This window comes from Hirsutella rhossiliensis, assembly GCF_020360975.1.
Source record: "Hirsutella rhossiliensis strain HR02 chromosome Unknown scaffold00006, whole genome shotgun sequence".
Lineage (NCBI taxonomy): Eukaryota > Fungi > Ascomycota > Sordariomycetes > Hypocreales > Ophiocordycipitaceae > Hirsutella > Hirsutella rhossiliensis.
The window spans coordinates 2952892-2975740 of NW_025408672.1; the positions used below are offsets into that span (position 1 = coordinate 2952892).

A 22849-nucleotide genomic window follows, 5' to 3' on the forward strand; every position below is an offset into this window, starting at 1 on the left:
ACATCTTTAAATGCTCGCACGCATAAAAAAAAACACTTGAAGCCAACGCCACGCTATGCCGCCACCATCAGCCCCGTCCAGAACACCCGTACAGACGTATGCTCACCCTTCCAGCTTCGTCCTCGACAAGTGTGCGCTGCGCGATACAGGGTGTAGTGGATAAAACGGCGTATAAAGATGCCTCGCTCCTCACCGTCGTGGCTCGGGCAGGGCCCGAATCTCCACCGGCTCTTCCACCCGCCCCGAGGACTGTCCGGCCAGGGAATCGACGCCGATTTGAGAAAACTGCTCTTCTTAGCCTGCTATTCCCCGTTTTGCCCCAGAGACAAGTGACCAACCCCTGTGATGACCTCGGCCGAGACATCTTCCGCCACGAAATGCGGCACCGAAGGCTTCCTCTTCTTCGCGGGCTCAACGGCATCCCCCGCGTCGTCTTCGTCATACTCGTCGTCGTCTTCGTACCCGTCATCATATTCCCCCTCTGCGTTGCCGTCGTCGGCGTCCTCATCAACAGTCATCATGGAATCCGCCATCTGATCCTCGTCGACACCCTCTTCCAGTGACCCCCGCGAGATGTAGCTGTCAGCAAGGCCTTCGCCAGTCTCCTCGTCGTCATCCTCCGAGTATGTGCTGGCCAGGTCTGCCGGGATATCCTGGTCTTCGCTGTCGCTCGCCGAGAACTCGTCGAGTGCCAAAGGGTCGTTTCGCCAGTACTTGAAGTCGGTGTACTCCTCGCCGCCACCCTTGACCAGGGTCCCGACGGGCGGGAAGTAATGGTCCACGACTTCGTTGATGTTCACGTAGCTCATCTTGAGCTTGTTAAGACTCAGGAGATCAAGAGACACCTCAGAATTCGAGTTGATGGTGAATATTCTGGTTCTTGGCACGTCAACGGTCCGGTACGAGATTTGATCGGTCAACCGATTGCCGAATCCAGCGTAGAAGGGGGTTCGATCATTGCCGTAGAGGTTACGGATGTCCCGAAGGGTGGCCATCTTGAAGATATGGGGCTTGCGCAAGTAGATCTCTCGGCGCAGGGCCGCCATAGTCCGGTCTGGGGACAGGATGGTAGGTCCATGCGGCATCTTGTAGCCCTCCTGGACGATGCCATTCAGATATGCCCTGGTGGTATCGGCCTGTCCGACCGACCGAGAGGTCAAGTACATGATGTTGTAGCCATTCAAGGCAATGTCGCTGTAGAGCTTGGCGACACCAGAATGAGTCCAGTCTCGGCCAATCATGTTCAAAACATGGCCCAAGGCATCGGACTTGGTAATGGTGCCGTCAATGTCCGAAATGACCACCGGCGTCTCTTCCAACCACAGGTACATGTTGGCGGAGCAGGTGGCTCGGTTGACGGTGAAGCTCATCAAGTTTTCGCCTGGCTTCAAGTCGAGTTCCTTGAGCTGGTCGCTAGTCAGCCTCAGGGTTTTGGCGTAGTTTTTGACGGGATATCGCGCATGGGCCGACTCGGGAGGTGTTCGAGGAGGTGTCTGTATGCCCGAGGGGCCGGCGTCGGACTCTGAGCGCCGATGCGCCGGGGTTCGAGGGCTGGCCGTGACGTCGCTCGCGTCGCTCTGGTAGCCGGGGTCGGAGACAGCATCTGCGTCAACGGTGTGTCGATGGGCGGCGAGCGACGAATCTATCGTCTTGTTCATGGCCGCCTGCTTGGCCTCCTCACTGCTATAAATCCACAGGTTCCCCATCTCATCGAAGCCAAAGAGGGCGCCGATGTCATAACTGCCGTCGAGTTCCTCCGAGAGCATCTTCCTGGCGAGAACCTCGGCTCGGAGCATGTCTTCCTCGCAGCTTTTGAAGCCCGTCATATCGAGCATGAGATCTCCGGTTTCCGTCACTTGGGTAGGAATATTGGCAGCCGACAATTCCTTGGACAGGGCGTGGGCACGCTCGATGGCTTCCTTGGGAGCCAGCGGAGGTGGGCTATGCGACCTATCTGAGGCCTCTTCCGTGCTCCCTACCTCAGCGGAGGTACCGTCGTCGCGCGACGGCGCTCTGGCGGATTGCCTCAGGACATCTTCGCTATGAGGACGCATAATGGCGGAGGACCAGTCGTCAGAGACGGGTCGCACAGTCGAAAGCGCGGGAGAGGCTGAGAGGGGAGTGAGGATGCCTTGATGGTCTGGTCAGCGTGGAGCGAGCAGGATGGATAGGGTATGGCAGCAACCCACCATTATCATCCGGGCGACCTTGGAGAATTGCGGGGGGCGGTCTGCGAGACTTGGTCGGGCCGTCATTGAGCTCAAGAGGATCCGGATCTTGAAGCTCAGATGCAGGATCCAGGGGCGGGCTGTTTGCGGGCGACACGAGAGGCGAGGTTTGCAGGGACTCTGGGATGGTGTCGGTAGTCTCGAAGACGAAGAAGGCTTCGCCGCCCTCGCCCAGCTTCATTGAGTATTCTTGCTTGACGCCATTTATGCGAAACTCGACCTTTTTCTCGTAGGGTCGCAGCAAGGAGAATTTGCCGAAGCGAACGTGGAAGGGAGAGCAGGAGAGGGAGCCGTCCTCGTGCTCGACGACGATGACATCGATGGCACCGCTAAGCGTGGCCGGGTTTATGGAGTTCCACGCCGTCGAAACCGAGTCGCTGAGATTGCGGACGTACTGCATTGTCCTGAACTGCTGGCGCCACGTCGGAGATGGCGACGAGAGGCGCTGACCTCGAGTTGGGGTAGGCGATGGCTTGGCGGGAGCGAGGCGGATGAGCAGGCAGAGGACGGGGGGAAGGAAAAGGGCGCCAATACGAGCGCAGAAAGAAAGAAGGATGAGACGAAGGAGTAGAAACCAGGCGAGAAGCAAGTGTCGAGCGAGAGGGAGGGCCCGAGGAGATAAGAGGGAGAAGCGAGCGAATGAGTTGAGAAAACGAGGTGAGTGGTTTGGCGATGACGCCCCAGGGCTTGTTGAGCCAGCCAAAATATCACGGAGCTGCTACTCTGTACTGAGATAGGTACTGTACCTGCGGCGCGGGAGACGGGACAGCACATGATTCACGCCAGAGAATAATTTGACAGGGGAAAGGCATGTGAGCAAACCCGCACTGTACGGGCCGGCATGCAAAAGCGGGCCATTGTGCCGGGCATTTTGGAGCGGTACCTGAGGCAGATGGTCGAGGACTCTCCAGCCACTCGCCTGCCCTCCATTTACAGTGCAAGGGGCATCAAGGGGCTGCGGGCGCGATGGAGGGGCACCCCCGCACCCGAGTATCTGCTGACAGGGCAAGAGTATCGGCGTGCGATGCCTCGGGTGGGTGCCTTGGGGGCACTCCGTGCTCGCTGACGAACGTGGCAGCACAAAGTAAAGCGCCGTAGGAGACGCCGACCTGAGGCGAGCCATGGCGCTCCCGTGACCTGTTACTTTCCACCACCACTAATTAAACAGGGCATTGCCCAGGTATGCACTGGAGCCATGAGGGCACTGGCCGGCCCGAGCATGGTGGCGCCTGGGGCCAAAACGTTTCTGCAGCTGTCGCGCAAATACGCCCAGCACAGTGCTGACAGAGTGGACATTACCTATTCCGACGATGTAGACGGCGGTGCCGAACCGCGGCCCCAAATCCCGTCATGTGCCGCCGGTGGTGGCGACAGTGTGCGCCATTCCGGGTGCTATGTGTGTTTCGGGGCCCCCCATAAACGCTCGGCGGTGACGAGGATGTTGTTGTATTGTAGGTAATACTTAAGTCATGCCATTGGGCGACCCAGCCATCTTCCCTCGTTGCTCTCTCGCGGGTAGGAGCAACTGTCGCCTCGGCCCAACGGCCATGGTGGGGGTGCAAGGAGAGGCTCGGTATTCGGAGCTTTTGTTATGGAGGCATTTCTCATTGTCTATTCACCGCCAATCACACGGACGTCCGAGCATCCGTCTTCTTCGCGGCCGGCCCGGATGACTGACTGTCTTGCCTCCAATAAAAACAACAGAAGAACTTGCCGCATACCCGGAGTGTGCGTGTAAGCCGCTCTATCCAATCACCATCTAGACTTTACCTTGACTCATGCTTTAACTTACCAGGTGACCGGATAATTCGCACAGGTCAGACAGGCCAAGGCTGCCTGAAGCCATCATGGCATTTCGACCTTGGACATCTCCTTTCATCTTAAACATTCCGTTACACAAATATGCACGCAGTTGGTACGCCATTAGCTCCACCCACGCCATTTTAAGGTCTCCCTCCTCTTGGCGCGTGTAAACGACGTTTCGTTGCGTCCAAACACCTCGAGGTCGAGAATCGTCCACTTCTTTCCAACTAAGCAGGCATACGTGGAGTCAATGCAAACCTTGGCCATCTTTTCACCAGCCCCTCCCCGTTGTTACCTGTCCCACTGCTGTCCCACCAAGCAGAGAGTGCGTAAACATCTCGGGAGTATTGCTCTTTACTTGGGCACGCCCGCCACGCTAGACGGCTGCCTCGCCCAAACTGCGCATGTCCGGCCGGTGCTGGAAAGTCCTTGATGGACATTTCCGGGATTTGCCGGCAGCAACAAGGACCACCCTCCTTATACAAGTTGTAGCGGTGTGTTAAGGAGGGGCGCATGTTGGCAGAGCAGCAAGAGAGGAGCACAAAATCACGACCGTCTGTGCGTCTGGCGACCGTAAAAAAGCGAGCACCTACGAATACGACGCCTAGGCGACTCCTCGTTGACGCCCAAACCACATGGAGGCACGAGACATGGGCCTAGCAGTCCAACTGGTAAATCGCTGCGTCTGACTTGCTCCACCAAGGACCAGGCCCGAGTAGTCCATGACTTCATGCCTCCCCCTCGAGCAAAAAAAATAAAATCAGTAGAGAGCACCTGCACCGAGTACCCGGTCAATAAAGGGAGTTGAATCGTCAGCGTCGCACTTTGTTAATTACTGGGGTGGCTGATACAGGGCAATGGCCTGTGTGGCCTGTAATGGTGCCCTATAGGCATGGGCGGCGCAGTACGCGCAGGGCGATAAGGTCGCAACTTCCAGTGTACAGGCTTGCTGTCGGCAGCCGCATCGAACCCCTCGCCGGCCAATCAGCTCGCTGAATCTACACCGGGGTCCGCACCTCTCAGGCCAGGCCCATACATCCACGTCTCTCTTGCAAGTTGCATCTTGCGACCACTTCAGGCTCCGGTACTTGGTCCTCTCGTCGCCCTGTCGCCACCCCGACAGTGCTCTGGGAGCTGAGAATATGTTATGGGAGCTTCCGAACCTGACGACCGTTTGCCTAGTCGTCTCCGGCGTCTGGTGGTTCTTTAGCCGCCAGGCTGCAAGCCCCAGGTCCTTTCACGCCCACCTTGGCATTGCCGCCCTCGCCCTTATCATCGACGCCCGCAGGCCGGCTCTGCGCCTTTGCGAGTCCGCCTGCTACGCCGTCGTCAATGCCACGCCCCTTCAACAGTTCAGGATGGTTCTGACCCTCGGCGCCGTTGTCTGGTGAGTCGCCCTCTTTCCTAGCATCTCGTGACTCCGCCGTGTTTGCGGCCTTGTTTTTTTTCCTCTCCCTTAGTGGCTTTTTCTTTCGGCGCAGCTCATCCTTTTCCTCGGCCCCTTCCCAAACTGCATGATGGCTAACGCTACGTCGCTTCTACCTCTCTAGGCTTCTTCACCGTTCATGGCAGACGCTCTGGAAACCCGTGCCGGAACTAGTCAGCATTCTCGGCGTTGACATCCCACAGGCCCCAGACGTCTGCCTCGCCGGGATAGGAGCCGACTCAGCCACCCTCAGCTGGACCAAGCCCGCCTCGAATCGACCCGTCCAAAAGTATCTGATACAGGTGAATGGCGTTCACGGTTAGTGCGACCTGGCTTGCAGGTGCCAAGTCTTGTCAGGGTTCAATCTCTAACCTCACCGCCGTTGCAGTTGGAGACTCACCGGGCAACGAGACCGCCATCACGGTCACTGGTTTGCGGCCGAATCACTTCTACAACCTACGCGTCGTTGCCGTCGGCCCAAACAACTTTCGCGCCGGAAGTCCCATTATCCGCCTTCGAACCTTTGGCAAAGATGGAAGGCCCCAGCTTGGAGGCTCGCGCCTGCCCACAAGCTTCGTCGACCCAGATTTTCCCCGTCTCGAAAGCGGCGATGATAACAACAGGCCTGACAAGCCCACTTCCTCGCTGCCAATGGTCGAGGCGGCACCGGTGCTGGAGAGCAGTGCGGCCGTCCCCAGAGACTTGAGCGTCGCCGCCCCCGGACAACGTCGAAACACGCTCAATCGTCGACACTCCCCATCCGTGGCAAGCTCCGATCAGCCCCAGATGAGAACAGCCCCCTCGGCGGATTCGGAACTGTCCCTGGCCGAGCTGAACGAGAAGTTTGAGGGAATTCGGAAAGAAATCGATGATACACTAGCCCTTTACGCCAAAGATGAAGCTGATTCCCAGCATCAAGAGGAAGAGTTAAAAAGGGACAAGGATAGCAAGCGACAGGTTCTCAAGGAAAGAGAAGAGCAAACGGCGCAGCTCAAGGCCATGATGCGAATCACCATGGAGCAGATGCGCGCCGCTGAAAAGGAGCGGGCCAAGAAGGAACAGCAGCTGAAGGACAAAGAGACTAAGAGGGCCAAGGTCCGCGACAGCACCACCAAGTTTGAGAATGAAATCGAGAGGATGAAGAAAGGGCGCCAAAACTTCGAAGCTCACAAGACGGAACTGGCGGAAAACCGCGACCGCGACGTCCAAAAGCTTGACGAGGACAATGCGGAACTTCAGGTCAACTGCATCAAGCTCGAGGCGGAATTGAAGGACAAGGGGAAGCAGCTTCAAGATATCAAGGCAACAAGGGCGCCTTTGCCCGGCGCTGACGACGAGAAGTGGAAAGAGGAGGATATCAGACTGAGAAGAAAGTGGGAGCTCCAAAGAAGGGAAATCCACAACCGACTGGTTGCCGAAACTAAGGATGGACATATTCTATCTCAGCAAATCCGCGACTTGGGCGAACAACTGAGCGCCCAGCAACAAGCCGGCCACGCATACTACAACCAGCCCGGCTCCTCGTCCATGGACTTTGAACCATCATCCATGACTCAGCCCAACCGCCCGGGCCACAGCGGCAATTCTGTCCTCCAGGCTGGTCTGTCCTCGCCTGATCGGACTCCTCATGCCGAGCCCAGTTTCCAAGGGGGCATAAGCTTCAACAACGCAGCGTTCTTGCCCATTCTCTTCACGGACCTGACGGCAGACGATGCCAACGAACTCCACACGGACATCGAATTCAAGGGAGCCGGTGGACTGTTGAGTCCGTCCGCGCAGACTCTTCTGCCCTCTAACATATTCGAAGAGAGCGAAGAGACGGAGACAATGGAGTCAAGGAGCCCCTTTGTGCCGGAACCCACGACCGAGGAGGGCCCCCAATCCCCAGCCTCTTCCAACATGTCCTTCACCGTGTTTTCGAGCCCCCACGGCTCTGCGCAAAACCTTCCCTTTCCCCAGTACTCGGATAATGGCGAGGGAAGCTCGTTCAACGTACACCCGTCGCCGCCGGTGGCCCCGGCTGCTGGGCATAAGATCGCCAGCTTTTTGTCAACCTTCCAGCGGGGCCGAGGTACCAAGACTTCGGACACCGCCGGTCCCCCAATCGGAAGTCTCAAGCCTGCCCAGAGTCAATCGTTTCCCAGCGTGACGGACGAAAACGAAGCCTTGGCGAACAGACGAAGGATCAACATCTCGTCGTGGGTGGGTCGAGGCTCGATGGCGCCAGTCATTACCTCTTCTGGCGCGTCCATTGCATCGCCAAGGCCGCTCTCCGCTCTGCGGTTGAATCCGCACAAGGGCTCGCCGGCTATGGGTGTATCTGATCGAGAGGGCGAGCACTCTAGGCCCGCGTCCATCGCCTCTACAGATCTCCCACGGCCGTCGACGGATAGCGGATCGATATGGGGCACCCCAGGCGATCCGTTGGTCTTGCAAAAGAACCGGCTTTGGTCCCCCGGGGACGGCCGATGGCCATCTAGGAACGGCTCGAGACGCCCGTCGCTACAGGGCTCCAATGCTTTGACGACCTCGCTCGCCTCTGCAGATGACGAGATTCTAGATGAAGACGACTTGTTGAATCCTGAAACGCTGCCGAGTCAGGTAGGCGTCATTGGATCCCGTCCGCCCGGCTCTTCAAAGTCAATGAACCAACGCCTCAATCCCGCCGCCCCAACATTTATGGCCCACATCTTCAGAAAGGATAGGGACCGGAGCAAGGACAAGGGCAAAGGAATTGAAGTGACGACTCCGAGCGGGGAGCTGGCTCCAAGCCTTGACGACTCACCTCCTGGCTCACGGGCCTCGCGAGACACGTACTCTGTCCATACCCAGACTTCGGTGTCCGAGTCGCACGAATCGCTGCAGCTTGATTTCGCCCCGTCAAACACCGCCTCTGATTTGAATCCGACGTCTGCGTCGAATGCCAAGGAACCAGAGAAGGCTGTCCGAAAGTTATTCCGTAAGGGGAGCTCCAGCAAGTTCAGCTTATCGTCGAGGTTAGGCAAAGAGTCGGGTCTGTTTAAGAAGGGCTCGGGCAGCGCCAGCAACTCGGATCGGAACGCTTCCGCGGATCATCGGTCGAGCATTGGAGACACTGACGATCTCGGAGACGACATCGCGGTGCTCGGGCGCAGCTACGACAGCGTGGCGAGTAGCACGTCTCTCGGTCCTTCTAAGTCCAAGGAGAACAGAGAGAGCGGACGGAAGGGCACGTGGCGCTTCTCCATGTCTTCGATCAAAAAGAAGAGTAAGGACACTCCGGTCAAGGATAAGGGAGGGCTGGAGACGGACCACACAGCGGACGAGGATTAAAGCCTCGGGGTCTCTGATCCGAAGCAGTTATCTGCAGCTATCAGGAAAATACGGCGGTATACGGGGAGCGTTGCCACGCCGTCCCGACTTAAAAATATAACACAACAAAACAAGCGAATACATGAATGCCTATCCGGCAACAGTCTATACCTCCCAGCCTCGGGACATGAGGTGAACAAGTGTTTACATGTTAAGGTCAGGCGAGTGATTATAGTAGGCCGGCCACTCCGTCAGCCTCGTTGTCGATACCTCGGAGACACACAGTCGACGAGGCAATGGCAATTGGTTCGTTTCGATGACTTGAGAAAGAAAACGAGCGACTGCCTGGCCAAGTGACAGGTATAGGGTAGGTGGATGACGTCGGGCAACGGACCTTGAAGGGCGCGACCCGCTTTTCGCGGCTCATCGAGGTGCCAAATGCTGGAATGCCACATGCGCCGCACGGCTACCGACGATCAATTACATTACAATACATCGATTGCGAGTATCGCTAATGCGCCGGCGGAGCTTTGCCGGCCACTCGATGCAGCAGAGATGAATGGCAGCCTTGAGGAAGCCTCCTCATTGGACACAGGTAAACATCACCCAGTCGCTCCGCGTTGAACGACGGTGACTGACGCCTCGGAACCCAGCCGATTACGATCCCATGAACCACCTCAATCTGATCTTCTCGCATCCATCAACCATTTCCTCCCTGAGCCAAGTCTCCAAGACTCTCCGAGCTCATCAGAATGACCTGTCGGACGAGATCGACGCCCTGGAAACAGTCCAGGCATACAAGCCAAACTCGAGTCTCGAGCGCATGCAGTCGGCCCAGACGGAGCTGGCGCAGCTCTTCCGCAAGATTGAGACGGTCCGATCCCGGGCGATCGAGACGGAGCAGAACATCACTTCGATGACGGCCGACATCAAGAGGCTCGACGGCACCAAACGAAACCTGACGCTCAGCATGACGGCGCTCAAGCGCCTGCAGATGCTGACGACGGCGTACGAGCAGCTGCGAGGCCTGGCCAAGACGAGGCAATACCGCGAGTGCGCTGGTCTCTTGCAGGCTGTCCTGCAGCTCATGAGGCACTTCAACAGCTACCGGAGCATCGAGCAGATTGCGACGCTGAGCCGCGAGGTCTCGGAGCTGCAGCGCGAACTCCTGGAGCAGGTCTGCGAGGACTTTGAGATGGCCTTTGCCAAAGGTGAGGTGGCCGCCAAGAAGGGCACGCTGATAGAGGCCTGCTACGTCATGGACGCGTTGGGTGACTCGGCCAAGTCTCGACTCATCACCTGGTACGTCAACACGGAGCTGCGGGAATACCGCCAAGTTTTTCGAGGAAACGACGAGGCGGGGAGCCTGGACAATATTGGGCGGCGATACGCGTGGTTCAAGCGGATGATCAAGACGCACGAAGACGAACACGCAATGCTCTTCCCGCCACACTGGCGAATGAACGAGCTGCTGGCCACGGCGTTTTGCGAGGGGACTCGCGATGATTTTAAGGGCATCTTGGAGCGGAGCATGCGGCGCACCGATGGCCAAAAGATCGACGTCAATATGTTGCTCAATTGCCTGCAAGAGACGCTGGATTTTGAGCAGACGCTGGAGAAACGCTTCTCAAACGAGCCGCGGGCGAGCATCGACACACTTAGCTCGGCCGAGGAGAAGACGCACAGCTTCAACGCGCTCATCTCTGCCGCCTTTGAGCCGTACCTCGGTCTCTGGGTCGAGTCGCAGGAGAAGCAGCTGGCGGCCATGATACCAAAATACCGCAGCCAACCTCCCTTGCCGCCGGACGAGGAGTTCTCACCGCAGGCCGTCATGACGTCGGCCATTGAGCTGTTTCACTTCTACAAGCTTACCCTGTCGCAATGCGCCAAGCTGTCACCCAGCGAGTGCTTGCTAGACCTGTCCAAGACGCTGGCAAAATACCTGGACGAGTACGCCCAGCAGGTGCTGCTCCACAAGCTACAAGCCGGGGGACAACAAGGCCCCTCGATCCAGGAGGCGGTGCTTGTCTTGAACACGGCCGACTTTTGGCACACCAACACCAACCAGCTGGAGGAGAACATCAAGAAGCGCATCGACAACGAACTCGTACCCAAGGTGGACCTCACGTCGCAGTCGGACGCCTTCTTGGGGGTTGCGAGCGCGGCAGTGCTGGCGCTGGTGCACGTTGTGGAGCTGGATTGCGAGGGCGTGTGGCGTGAGATGCGAAACACGAACTGGAGCACAATGGACAGCGCGGGTGACCAGAGCTCCTACGTGGGAGAGTTGGTCAAGCACGTCAACGGCAAGACGCAGGAGATTCTGGGCGTGGTGGCCAAGCAGCAGTACGCGCGGGCCTTCTGCGACAACTTGGTGGAGCATCTGGCGACGGGCTACATCAGCAACATTGTGCAATGCCGGCCCATCTCCGAGATCGGTGCGCAGCAGGTAGGTGGCCATAACCCTGAGCTGAGAAGCGTCCACTGACGACGGCGTGTAGATGCTCGTGGACAAGTACGCCCTGACCAAATCGTTTGGAAACTTGCTGTCGCTCCACAACCCGTCGCCCGAGCCGCAGCCACCGCCGTCGAGCTTCGTGAGGAGGGTTGAGCACTCGATGAACCGGATGGATCCGCTCCTCAAGACGCTGCAGGTGCGGGCGGCGCCTCCGGAAGGTCTTGTGCAGGCATACCTCATCCACATTGCGGATCGGTCCGACAGCAACTTCAAGAAGATACTGGAGCTCAAGGGGGTGCGGAAGCAAGATCAGGCACACTTGATGGAGCTGTTTGGCATTCACCGAGAAAGCAGCAGCTCCAACGACAAGCTGGCGCAGAACTCTGCGCTCTTGACGCCGCTCATGGCGGGCTCCGGCGTCGGCGGCGTCACGGGCATCGGATCGATGAACCCGACGGCGGCGTCGGCGGGCACGCGATTCGAGGCTGGGTCGCTGGGGGAGAAGCTACTCAGCGCGGCGCGGGACATTGGCACGAGCAGCGGGGCAGACCGCGGGGCGCCGAGCGGGCTGGAGAAGGCGACGATCAACGAGAACCTGCGCAACTTTGGCAAGTTCTTCAAGAAGGATTTCGGGGGCTTCGGGGCCAGGTTCGGGAAGCGGGACGGGAGCCTGGGGGCCGACGAAGGGCAGCGTTGAGATGAGGAGAGAGGACGAAGTAGCTTGCATACTATTTCCACCTCGGATAAGCATCATGACACCATTGTTGCCATGACGCTCGCTTCTACCTGTGGTCTCTCGGCGGATACTGGAGAAAAGAGAGAGGGCATCACCCTTCCCCCCCCCCAAAATACCTACCTTACCTACTTAGGAGCTTGTTACTTGGGTACCTTACCATGTGCTGTAAGGCTTGTCGCATTACGTACCATCGTTGCTTAGTCACAGCCGGAAGGGGCGAGATCCGATGGCGCAACAGGCCCGACTCGGTGCCTTGCCCTGTCCAAAGATCCTTTAACGATACTATCCTGCAAAATCGCGCAAGACATTGAGCTTAGAAATCGGGCACTCTCACGCTGCTCTTTTACCAAGGCTCGGCCTACGAGATCTGTCCGAATTCCTGCTCCTCTTCGTCTTCTCTACCCCCAAATCTCGTGCCAACAACGAGCCGCCGGCCGATAAGAGACATCAAACAGGCCCACTCAAGACACATTCAAAGATCAAGCCAAGACAGAATCAAGGAACGCTCCGTACGACGTCGACGGAGCGAATACCGAGAAAAGAGTCGCCAAACTGTTTGCCCCACGGCTCGGGCGGACGCTGAGGTCGAGCGCCGGGCTGTCCATTGCGGCGGCGGCGACTGCGTTGCACAGGACCAGAGTGCAGCCGGCGGAGCTGGGATCGAGGAAGATGCACAGCAAGGTTGTTAGTATGTGCTGTTTCCCCGCCGCGGTTCTCGATGCCCAAGGCTAATGGCGGCGACGCAGTCATTGGCTCCGGGCCCGCGGCCCATACCGCGGCCGTCTACCTGGCGAGGGCGGAGCTGAAGCGTGAGTGGCACCAATCTCTGGGGGAGGAATCAAGGCAGAAGGAGAAAGACTTGAAGCAGAGGAAGGAAGAAAAGAGCGAAGCTAACCTAGGTGGCACGCAGCGGTCCTGTATGAGGGCTTCATGGCCAACGGCACGGCGGCTGGAGGCCAGCTCACGACGACGACCGAGGTGGAAAATTTCCCCGGCTTCCCCAAGGGAATCATGGGCCAGGAGTTGATGGTGAGCCTCCCCTCCTGTCCCCCGCGCACGCGACGGCCAACATAGCTTTGCAGGACAACATGCGCCAGCAGTCGGAGCGCTTCGGCACCGAAATCATCACCGACACGGTGGCCAAGCTGGACCTGTCGTCGCGGCCCTTTCGGTACAGCACCGAGTTCAGCCCGGACGAGACGCACACGGCCGACGCCGTCGTCATCGCCACGGGCGCGTCGGCGCGCCGCCTCGGCCTCCCCGGCGAGACCGAGTACTGGCAGAACGGCATCTCGGCCTGCGCCGTGTGCGACGGCGCCCTGCCCATCTTCCGCAACAAGCCCCTCTTCGTCATCGGCGGCGGCGACTCGGCCGCCGAGGAGGCCACCTTCTTGACAAAGTACGCCAGTCACGTCACCGTCCTCGTCCGCCGCGACGCCCTGCGCGCCAGCAAGACCATGGCCTCGCGCCTCCTGGCCAACAAAAAGGTGACGGTCCGCTTCAACTGCCAGGCCGCGGAGATCCGCGGCGGGCCCGATGGCCTGATGACCCACGTCGTCGTCCGTGACGCGGCCGCCGGCGACAAGCTCGACGTCGTCGAGGCAAACGGTCTCTTCTATGCCGTCGGCCACGACCCGGCCACGGCCCTCGTCAAAGGCCAGGTCGCCATGGACGACGAGGGATACATCAAGACGACCCCCGGAACCACCATGACGAGCGTCGAGGGCGTCTTCGCCGCAGGCGACGTCCAGGATAAGCGCTACCGCCAGGCCATCACCAGTGCCGGTAAGTTCCCGTTTCCCTTGGACACGTGGGTCCGTGAAGGTATCGCGTCGAGGCACAGGCGGCTGGCTGACCGGGTCCGATGTCACAGGTACCGGATGCATGGCTGCCCTCGAGGCAGAGCGATACTTGACCGAGCAGGAGGAATGATGGACTGAGAAGTACAAGTACGGAATAGACGGAGGCAGCGGCATCGAATCTAAACTTTGGCATAGAGTATAAATTCAACGGCGTGTAGGGTCCTAATGCCTTGTACTAGATGGCATCTTCACTTGGTGAGTGCCCAGCTGCGCGCCGATGATTACACGGACCGACTCGAGCGCTGTGTCAGTGCGAACCAGAATTGGTTCCGTCAAACCCCTTTTCTCTCCAACGTGCGATTTGCCCTATTCTGCAGAAGATGACGTCTTTTCTTGTCCTGCGATGCCACGCAGTAAACGCCCGATACAATATCCGTTGTCAAAATGGTTGGTTTTTCCCTCTTTTACTCTTTTAATTCTAGCTCAAGCACGGCCGGAGCCGTAATGGTTGAGCCCTTGAGTTTCTCAAGGCCCTCGCCACCCTGTTAATGGTGCATTAGCCTCGGTCCCTGTTTGTAAAAAAGGGGCAGCGGCGGGGAAAAGCAACGTACATAGCTGATGAGAGGAGACACCTCGACGCCGCCTTCTGCGACGACCGTGGCGCCGGCTTCCTGCGCCCAACGCTTGCCCTGCTCCATGATGTCGCGCTTGCTGGTATCGGCGTCATCCTCGCCCTTGCCCCGGGCATTCTTGAGAGGCGAGAACTCGTCCTCGCGGCGCACTTCCATGCAGGCGAACTTGTCGAGGGACACGAAGGGAAAGACGTCGAAGACGAACTGCTCGAGCTTGATGCCGTTGGGAGACTCGGGCTTGACGGTCTCGCCAGTCTTGAGGTCCGTCGCGGGGATCTTCTTGTGGGCGACGTGGTGCGGCAGCTTGTGGGCCCATTGGGGGATGGACTCGAGGAAGCGGAACGAGTAGTAGTGGTTGACGATGTTGGCGGCGCGGAACTTGAGGAGGCCGGCCTGCTTGGGGTCCTGGGCCTCGGCAGTGGCCTTGTCAATCTCCGAGTACTCGACAACATCGGGCTTGCCGTTCTTGGAGAGGATCAGGCCGACAGGCTCGGTGGCATTGCGCTTGCGGACGACCTTTGTGGCAATGTCGACGTCGAGGGAGGCCGAGAAGCCGATGAAGACGGGGTCGGCGACCTTGACGAGGCAGTTGTCGACGCAGTAGGCGTGGATGTGCTGGATGCCGCGCTTGCGCATGTCGTCGAGAACGCCCGAGACGACGAGGGCTTGGTAGATGCCGCCGTTGCCGTCGGGAGCTACGGCTACCTTGGACTTGTCCTCAAGCAGGATCTTGCCGTCGTTGGAGATGCAGGGCAGAACACCCTGCTCGAAGATGCTTACGTTGGCAGAGTCGAGGCCAAAGTAGCTGTGATCCTCGAAGAACTTTTGCGTGGGCCCGCGAGTAGGGCCGCTGGTCATGACGTACCAGGGCACGACGGCCGAGGGGGGGCCGGCCTTTTTGGCGGCGAGCTCCTGGACCTTGCGGATCCGCTCGGCCTGGATCTGGAAGAGGGTCTTGTGGGAGGGCAGGCCAATGTCGAAGCAGCCTTTTGGGGCGGAGCTCCCGAGGCGAGTGCCCTGGCCGCCGGCCATGAGGACGACGGCCACCTTGTTCTGGCCGATGAGGTCGAGGCCCGAGCTGTACCACTTGCTGATGTCCGCGGCACTCGAGTCGAGGATGCTCGCCGTGGCAGATTCGGGCAGGGGCTCGAGGGTATCGGTGGACTTGTCTGACTCGGGGGTGCTGAGGGCGCGCTTGGCGATGTCGTTGATGTGGGCCGGGTCGAAGCGCGAGAGCTGGTCGAAGAGGAGGCCCCGCTGAGGGGAGCTCAGAGAGTCGTAGAAGGTAAAGACATGGCTCTGGCCGGCGTCGGAGTACTTTGCCTTGAGGTTGGACAGGGCCTCGGGCGAGGGTTCGGGAGGGGCGGCGGCGTTGGGCTGGGAGCCGACGTGTAGCAATGCCTTGACCTTGTCCATGGTGTTTGGGGGGTTTGCTGTGAAGAGTGGGAAGTAGAGGGCGGCGAGCTGGATTGAGGAAGGGGGGGAAGAGGCAGAGGAGTAGAAGATGAAGGAGATGAAGGAGACAGGAGGGACTTTTTAAAAAGTACAATGGCGAAGCGTTGTTGGCCCTCCCAAGCCTGACGTCGGTCGGTTCCCTGGGAGATTCCAGGGGAGAGAGAGAAAAGAGGGGCTGTGTGCCTTGAATGGAGGGGCTGAGGGGCACAGCGCTAGAATACGAGCCCAAAGCTACTATTTACAGCACTGGGCTGCAGTGGGGTGAACTGGGTGAATTACACAGTCGGCGCCCCTATTTCTGCCATGCATGCTTATGAAAGGTGTCTTTCAACAAAGAGCCATATATAGTTATTTCCCAGGAGCCTTTGGCAGGTGCAACGGCGATGGGGCCGGATACCTGACTTTAATCTGCCCCCTTAACCTTTAATATTAGCATCTCCAAAGAGGTCATGGTTTCGCTCATGATGCGGTGCAGCGAACAACAAACAGTACTTTTGTCGTATCCAGCCGACGTCGTCCCCCGTCGTAGGGTTGAGAGTGGTGGCGGACTAGACGTGCGGGAGGCGCGTGCCGAAAAAAGATGACAACATCGCCACCTCTATCCGTTTCTCTCGCCTCACCTAATCACCATCCTACTGTACAGCATGCAGATGGCCACGTAAATCCATCATTTCAGCGACTGGGGAGGAACACGACAACGACGATGCATCAGGAGGAGAGCGCAGAGGCCGCCGTGGACCCGGAGCAGTCGCCTCCTGCGACCTTCAAGGGCCGTCTCCAGCTCGACAGTTTCAAGTACATCGCATCCGCCGAGGCGACGATGAGCCCCCTCCCCCGTCGAAATCCACGGCGGACCGCAGCTGCATCGTCCGGCGACGGCACCACGCCGGCGTCCGCCTCACCCCCACGAGCAAGCCCAGGCTCCAGCGTCGAGGCCGAGAAGAGGAAGCGAGCCCCGGTTGATCGCCACTCTCCTCCTCCAGCAGCGGCGCATATCCCTGGGTCTCCCTCGACAAGGCAGGGCAAGCGAACAAGGACCGCCGGGGGCTACGCACCGCCGTCGACCTACGCTCACCTGCCGCTGCTCCCCGACGCTGTCGCCCCCAACCTGCTGGTCTTCTTCATCGGCCTCAACCCGGGCATCCAGACGGCCCGCACCGGCCACGCCTACGCCCACCCCTCCAACCTCTTCTGGAAACTGCTCTTCTCCAGCGGCATCACCCCGCGGCCCTGTCGCGCCGACGAGGACCGCCACATGCCCGCCCTTTATTCCCTCGGCCTGACCAACATCGTCGCCCGCCCCAGCCGCAACGCAGCCGAGCTCAGCAGGGCCGAGATGGACGACGGCGTCGCCCTGCTCGAGGAAAAGGCGCGTCGCTGGCGGCCTGAGGCCATGTGCGTCGTCGGCAAGGGCATCTGGGAGAGCATCTGGCGCGTGCGTCGCGGCCGTCCCGTTGGCGCTGATTTCCGCTACGGCTGGCAGGATGAAAGGGAAAACATGGGCGTCACCGACGGTGAGTGGCCTGGGGCCCGCGTCTTTGTCGCCACCAGCACCAGTGGCTTGGCTGCCTCGCTGTCTCCGGCCGAGAAGCAGGCCATCTGGGCCCAGCTGGGCTCGTGGGTCCAGGCAAGGCGCGCTGCGAGGGAGAGGGAGGCCGAGGCGGATCGACGCAAAGACAAAGAAATGGCTTCCTGACATTTTCCCGACATGTACTCACAAAAATCCACTCGTCTCGATTCATCTGCCGTCTCGACCTGAGAGAATGGGATGCTGGGGAACCACGATTAAGCTTGACTGGTTTGAGATGGCCAATCCATGACGAGAATCACTGTCGCCTGTTGGCTACGCAGCAGCCCCAGTGGCCCAAATACGTCCATCTAGACCAGCGAAGAGATGGTGGTCATGGCCAACAATTTTACGGGTATGTGGTCAAGCGGACCTACCGTTCGTCGTCGTCAAGCCGACCATGACTTCTCCAAGGTCGGTTTGTCAGGACTCAGACGGAAGTAATGACAACGGCAGGTTAAGTTACGGAGTAAATAACAGGCGACTCATGATCCGGTAAAGACAAAGCTAAGCACACCAATGAAAGGCTTATTACAAGCATGGGTCGCCTCAACATGGATTTGCGACTCACTGAAGACATCAAAGACATTATGGGCGCACAGGACATCTCAAGGGGGTCCTTTGTCCACGCTTTGTCCAATCATTCAATTTACCATTCAAATCTACTGTATAGGTGGCTTGCGATCAAAGCTGCATTCTTGCAAAAGCCTTTTCGACCAAATCAACCTCGGTCGCCCGGCGGGCCTTCTCGATACAAATACCATCTTTCCTTCATACATCAGTGCCTTCTTCGTCGTGAACGGCCGAAACCCCAAGATGCGCTTGCACATAAAGCCAGCCAAGGCCCTGCAGGCGGAGCCCCTGGACGCCGTCGTAGATACGGGTACAATTAGCAATACTCAATCAATAGTAATGCTCTTAAAAAATCTTCATGAAAGGGCTCGAGAGCTTTGGACATGGAATCATCCCCTGTAATGCAAGATCGCTACACACTACACCGACAAGATGGGTAATCCTGTTTTAACCCCCTTGCCTGCCATCCACACCCACTCTTCCAGACTCCGTACGCCAGTGATGCCTCGACGCCGTAGGGCTTCTTCCCGCCAACGCCCAGCTGTCTCACTTGCACCGCTTCTCGACCACGCCAGGCCCGTTCTCCTCGTACTCCTTCCTCGATATCCACATCTGGTGAAAGGTGCCGAGGCTCGCCAGGATGCTGCCGCCGATCCAGGCGCCGAACCGCCGCTCGCTCGTCAAGCCGGCGGCGTGGATCTTGACCTTGAGGCCGGGGTACATGGCCGTCAGCTCGTTGTTGAGACGATCATTGAAGCCGTTGATGAGGCTGGTGCTGCCCGTCACCACCACGTTGGCCAGCAGGTTGCCGCGCAGGTCCACGTCCACGGCGCCGAGGGCGTTGCGGATGAGCTCCGGGATCGTCTGGGCCTTGGTCAGGCGCTCCGGCTCCGGGATGGGATACCCGGCGCTCTCGTCCCACATGCCCTCGGTCACCTTGAAGCGCTGCTCGCGCCACATCTGGTTGTAGCCGTCGGGCATCTCGAAGACGCGGCCGGGCTGCGTCTTGATGTAGTCCTCGTTGCCCGGCACCGTGTATCTGCCCGGGCCCCGCCAAACCTCCACCACCGACTCCTTGAACTCTGTCAAGACGCGCTCGTCCTCGTACGCGCGGAAAGAGTCGCTGACTTGGAAGGGCCATTTGCGCAGCCGCGCCTGGGCGGGCGTGCCCGCGTCGACAGGCGTCTTGTTTTCGACCATGAAGGTCGGGATCAGGTTGACCTTGGGCTCCGACGTCTCCCATAGGCTGCGGATCTGGGACGACAACCAAAGGCCGCCGACGGGAGAGCGCTGGATGGACCGCTTGAGGACCATGCCGTCGTGGATGGCCGTGACCGACGTGTTTGAGCCGCCAGCGTCGATGACGAGAGCCGTGGCCTTTCCGGCGGCAAAGGCCGACAGGACGGGGGTGCGGCTCAGCCAGAAGGCGGGACACCCCCAGTTCTCCATGATGATCTCGATTGCCTTTTCCCTGGCCTTGGGCGTGTTCCAGGGCGCCTCGGTCATGAGCAGCGGATTTTCCTGCAGCGGCTTCTCCGCTGCCTCGGCCTCCTCCATGGCCACGTCTCCCTCGCCATCCTGCTCCTTGGCGGCGGCTGCAGAGTCGTCGTCGTCGTTGAGGCCGTTCTTGGACGGCGGGGTCGGGCGCTCGGGCTGCAGGCGCTTAACGAGCATGTGTTCCCAGATGTTGGCGGCGACGTCCCAGTCCTCGACGACGCTGTCGCGGTTCATGTAGTTGCGCACCTCGAAGTCGGCGCGGGGGATGAGGCACTCGTCGCCAAAGACGTCTCGCGGCGGGTCGCCGGTGATGTGGCCGTAGAAGGAAGGGAGGATGGACTTGGGGATGTCTTCGCCGGCGAAGCCCGCGCGTGTGTTGCAGTAGCCGGGGTCGAGGACGAGGGCGGAAACCTCATCTGCGAAGCCATGGTCAGTCGGGACGTTTGCTGGGCCAGGGATGGAGACGCGACGCACCGCCACCGTAGACGTCGGTTGGCTGGGCCGACGTGGGCAGAGGTTGCTGAGCCATGGCTGGGCGTCAATGGAGGGCGCGATGGACGCTCAAGGGCAGACGCGATCTGGCTGGTGACGGTTCAACAGGGCGCGCGGCTGCGATGGAAGCAAATTTCAGCCTGGCGCTGGGTGGTCAATTCGCAGCGAGCTTGCAGGCGGCTCTTGGCAGGCTTACAGCGGGTCGACGACACCTGATGGAGCTTCCACGTCCTCTGCCTCGGTGGAAACGGAGAAGCTGTTTTTCCACTTCCTTTTCCAACCAAGCTCTAGTCATTTTTCCTCGCCACCACAGCGCACTTTTTCTTTCTCTCGTTCGCATCACCCATCCTCGGGACCATTTCACGAGTTGCCATTACGCGCGTGAATCACCAGTTCCGTGCCACGGCCATGATTGTAAGTTTTTTTTTCATCATCATTTCCCTTCTCTCTCTTCATGTCGCTCTGTGATGAATTCGCACTCTCGCTTCAGAACCGCTGCGATTGACACGGCTTAATTGCTGTGTGTGATATAACCTGCTAATATCTGAGTCTCTTCTCTTGTTTTCTGCGTCGTACTCTCTTTCATAAGGCTTTTGAACACGCCGGAGCTTGATCATGAAAGCTGACCCGTCTCGCTTCAGGCGCGATGAGGTATTCCATATGCCTTCGGCTGGCGCGCCAGCCCTCGATCCCGCAATCATGCCTCAGCCTGCCGTGCACAAGACGTGCGGCGTGCAGGGGCGCGCCGGTCAACATGCCGGTCCGAGCTCTGGCTACTGCCGCGTCCGGCGCCCCTGGCAAAAAGTCGAGATTCACCGCTGAGGAGAGCGATGAACGCGAGCATGTGTCAAACTTCAAACAGCAAAGGCAACGAGAGCTTCAGGAGGATCGCGAGAGCGAGGACCCACTCTATCCCGATGCCTACCCTCGGCTCAAGCCGTCGGATGGGCGGAAGAGCGTCGCTGAGTTTCTAGAAGTCTTCAGTAGCGAGCCCTCGGGGGAGGAGGTCGTCCTTATGGGCCGGGTCCGATCCAAGCGCGTCGTCGGAAGCTCGCTCATCTTCCTCGACGTTGTGAACGAGTTCCAGAAAGTGCAGATCATGATCAACAAGAAAAAGTGTGTTCCCGAAAAGCCCAAAAGAAACCGTAAATTCGCCGTCCTCAAGCACCTCATCCAGGTCGGCGACCACATCTGTAGGACAAGACTCCGACGCCCCTTTCTACCGCGGGCCTGACCGGTGGCTGACGGTATTCGCAGCGGTCACCGGCGTCGCCACACGCACCGAGGCCGGAGAGCCGACGCTCGAAGCCCGGGAGCTCCCCGAACTGCTCGCGCCGTCCATGGAGCAGATACCGGAAAAGCTCACCAACGCCAAGTCGCGCATGCAGGATCGCCACGTCGACATGCTCGTCAACCGGGAGGTGGTCGACGTCCTGAGGCTCCGCGCCGAGATCACAAAGCACATGCGGGACCACTTTCACTCGAAGCGCTTCCTCGAGTTCCAGACTCCCATCCTGGCCGGCAACGCGGGCGGCGCCGTCGCGCGGCCCTTTGTCACGAGGGCGTCGGCAAACTTTCGCAACAAGGACCTGGCCCTCCGCGTCGCGCCCGAGCTGTGGCTCAAGCGGCTCGTCGTCGGCGGCGTCGACAGGGTCTTTGAGATTGGCCCGGCCTTTCGCAACGAGGGCGTCGACGCCACCCATAACCCCGAGTTCACCATGTGCGAGTTCTACAGCGCATACACCAGCCTCCCCGACCTCATCCACGAGACGGAGGAGCTGCTCCACGGCCTGGCCAGGCGCTCCCAGGAGCTCATCTCCACCCAGCTCACCTCGTTGCCCCCCGTCGACCTGTCGCGGTTCGTCCGGCCTTTCAAGCAGGCCGAGTTTGTGCCCGCCCTCGAGGAGGCCATGGGGCTCCGCCTTCCCAAGCTCTCTGCCGAGGCTGCCCTTCCCGAGATGCTGGCCGTGCTGAAGCTTGGCGGCATCAATGTGCCTGGCGAGGTGCCCAGGACGCTGCCCAAGCTCCTCGACCGGCTTGCGGCCCTGTACCTGGAGCCCATGTCCTTCAAGGAGCCCCTCTTCATCACCAACCACCCCGCGTGCATGTCCCCGCTGGCCAAGAGCTTCCTGTGCCCCAAGACGTACCAGCTCGTCTCGGCCCGCGCCGAGCTCTTCGTCGGCGGCAGGGAACTGGCCAACATGTACGAGGAGGAAAACGACCCCGAAGAGCAGAGGCGCAAGCTGGTTGCCCACCGCAGGCTCGTCAACAAGGCCGACGGCGACATTGGCTTCGAGGAAGCGCCGGTCGAAGCGCCCCCGGCCGCCGACGACCCGCCGGCGCAGGCAGACGAAGAGGGCGACGTGGCCGAGCAAGGCGAGGAATGCGACAAGGCCGACGAGGGCGACGACGAGGGCGACGACGAGGGCGACGACGAGTGGGGCGCAACCCCTCTCGACGAGACCTACATCAAGGCCCTCGACTACGCGCTGCCGCCCACGGGCGGATGGGGCTGCGGCGTCGAGCGCCTCGTCATGCTCTTCTCGGGCGTGAACCGCATCAGCGACTGCCTGAGCTTCGGGACGTTGCGCAACGTCGTCGGCTTGTCGGCCGACGACAGGGCCGACGACAAGGCGGCCGTCCAAAAGGCCAATAAGGAGGCCGTGGCGGATCCGGCACCCAGAGATGGGGAATGAACACAAACGACTCTCATATGTTGCTCCGGCGGAATCTTGGAGCACGAAACGTTGTCTTTCAGGAGGCGGGGGTCGAAATAAGGCTACATACTTGTGTCGACATGAGAGCCTTTCCCCTCTGATACCAGTTAGCCGCCAGGGAGAAACTTTCCTATATACGTAACTCGAAGAGATGTCCCCTAGAGGGAGTGTACTA

At 59.5% G+C, this 22849-nt stretch overlaps 8 protein-coding genes across 8 annotated transcripts; 5 read left to right on the forward strand and 3 right to left on the reverse strand.

Moving 5' to 3' along the window:
- Window positions 1-189: 189 nt before the first annotated feature.
- On the reverse strand, window positions 190-2628 carry HRG_06558 (LNS2 (Lipin/Ned1/Smp2) domain-containing protein; the record flags this gene model as incomplete). Its single annotated transcript, XM_044865029.1, has 4 exons — window positions 190-285; window positions 339-2131; window positions 2190-2448; window positions 2494-2628. The coding sequence occupies 4 exons, from the start codon at window positions 2626-2628 to the stop codon at window positions 190-192; spliced, it is 2283 nt and encodes a 760-aa protein (XP_044719969.1).
- Window positions 2629-5173: 2545 nt separating this feature from the next.
- Window positions 5174-8769, forward strand: HRG_06559 (fibronectin type III domain-containing protein; the record flags this gene model as incomplete). The annotated part of the gene is made up of 4 exons (XM_044865030.1): window positions 5174-5418; window positions 5582-5775; window positions 5846-5983; window positions 6044-8769. 4 exons carry the CDS (start codon window positions 5174-5176, stop codon window positions 8767-8769), a joined length of 3303 nt encoding a protein of 1100 aa, XP_044719970.1.
- A 534-nt stretch (window positions 8770-9303) lies between these two features.
- HRG_06560 (uncharacterized protein) lies at window positions 9304-11900 on the forward strand (the record flags this gene model as incomplete). The annotated part of the gene is made up of 4 exons (XM_044865031.1): window positions 9304-9343; window positions 9402-9801; window positions 9853-11194; window positions 11247-11900. The coding sequence occupies 4 exons, from the start codon at window positions 9304-9306 to the stop codon at window positions 11898-11900; spliced, it is 2436 nt and encodes an 811-aa protein (XP_044719971.1).
- Window positions 11901-12608: 708 nt separating this feature from the next.
- HRG_06561 (pyridine nucleotide-disulfide oxidoreductase domain-containing protein) lies at window positions 12609-13871 on the forward strand (the record flags this gene model as incomplete). The annotated part of the gene is made up of 5 exons (XM_044865032.1): window positions 12609-12627; window positions 12686-12748; window positions 12850-12968; window positions 13022-13724; window positions 13813-13871. The coding sequence occupies 5 exons, from the start codon at window positions 12609-12611 to the stop codon at window positions 13869-13871; spliced, it is 963 nt and encodes a 320-aa protein (XP_044719972.1).
- Window positions 13872-14205: 334 nt separating this feature from the next.
- Window positions 14206-15789, reverse strand: HRG_06562 (UTP--glucose-1-phosphate uridylyltransferase domain-containing protein; the record flags this gene model as incomplete). The annotated part of the gene is made up of 2 exons (XM_044865033.1): window positions 14206-14283; window positions 14353-15789. The coding sequence occupies 2 exons, from the start codon at window positions 15787-15789 to the stop codon at window positions 14206-14208; spliced, it is 1515 nt and encodes a 504-aa protein (XP_044719973.1).
- Window positions 15790-16531: 742 nt separating this feature from the next.
- HRG_06563 (uracil DNA glycosylase superfamily domain-containing protein) lies at window positions 16532-17524 on the forward strand (the record flags this gene model as incomplete). Its single annotated transcript, XM_044865034.1, has 1 exon — window positions 16532-17524. One exon carries the CDS (start codon window positions 16532-16534, stop codon window positions 17522-17524), a length of 993 nt encoding a protein of 330 aa, XP_044719974.1.
- A 990-nt stretch (window positions 17525-18514) lies between these two features.
- HRG_06564 (actin domain-containing protein) lies at window positions 18515-19994 on the reverse strand (the record flags this gene model as incomplete). The annotated part of the gene is made up of 2 exons (XM_044865035.1): window positions 18515-19881; window positions 19940-19994. The coding sequence occupies 2 exons, from the start codon at window positions 19992-19994 to the stop codon at window positions 18515-18517; spliced, it is 1422 nt and encodes a 473-aa protein (XP_044719975.1).
- A 717-nt stretch (window positions 19995-20711) lies between these two features.
- HRG_06565 (tRNA synthetases class II (D, K and n) domain-containing protein) lies at window positions 20712-22653 on the forward strand (the record flags this gene model as incomplete). The annotated part of the gene is made up of 2 exons (XM_044865036.1): window positions 20712-21150; window positions 21215-22653. The coding sequence occupies 2 exons, from the start codon at window positions 20712-20714 to the stop codon at window positions 22651-22653; spliced, it is 1878 nt and encodes a 625-aa protein (XP_044719976.1).
- Window positions 22654-22849: the final 196 nt, after the last annotated feature.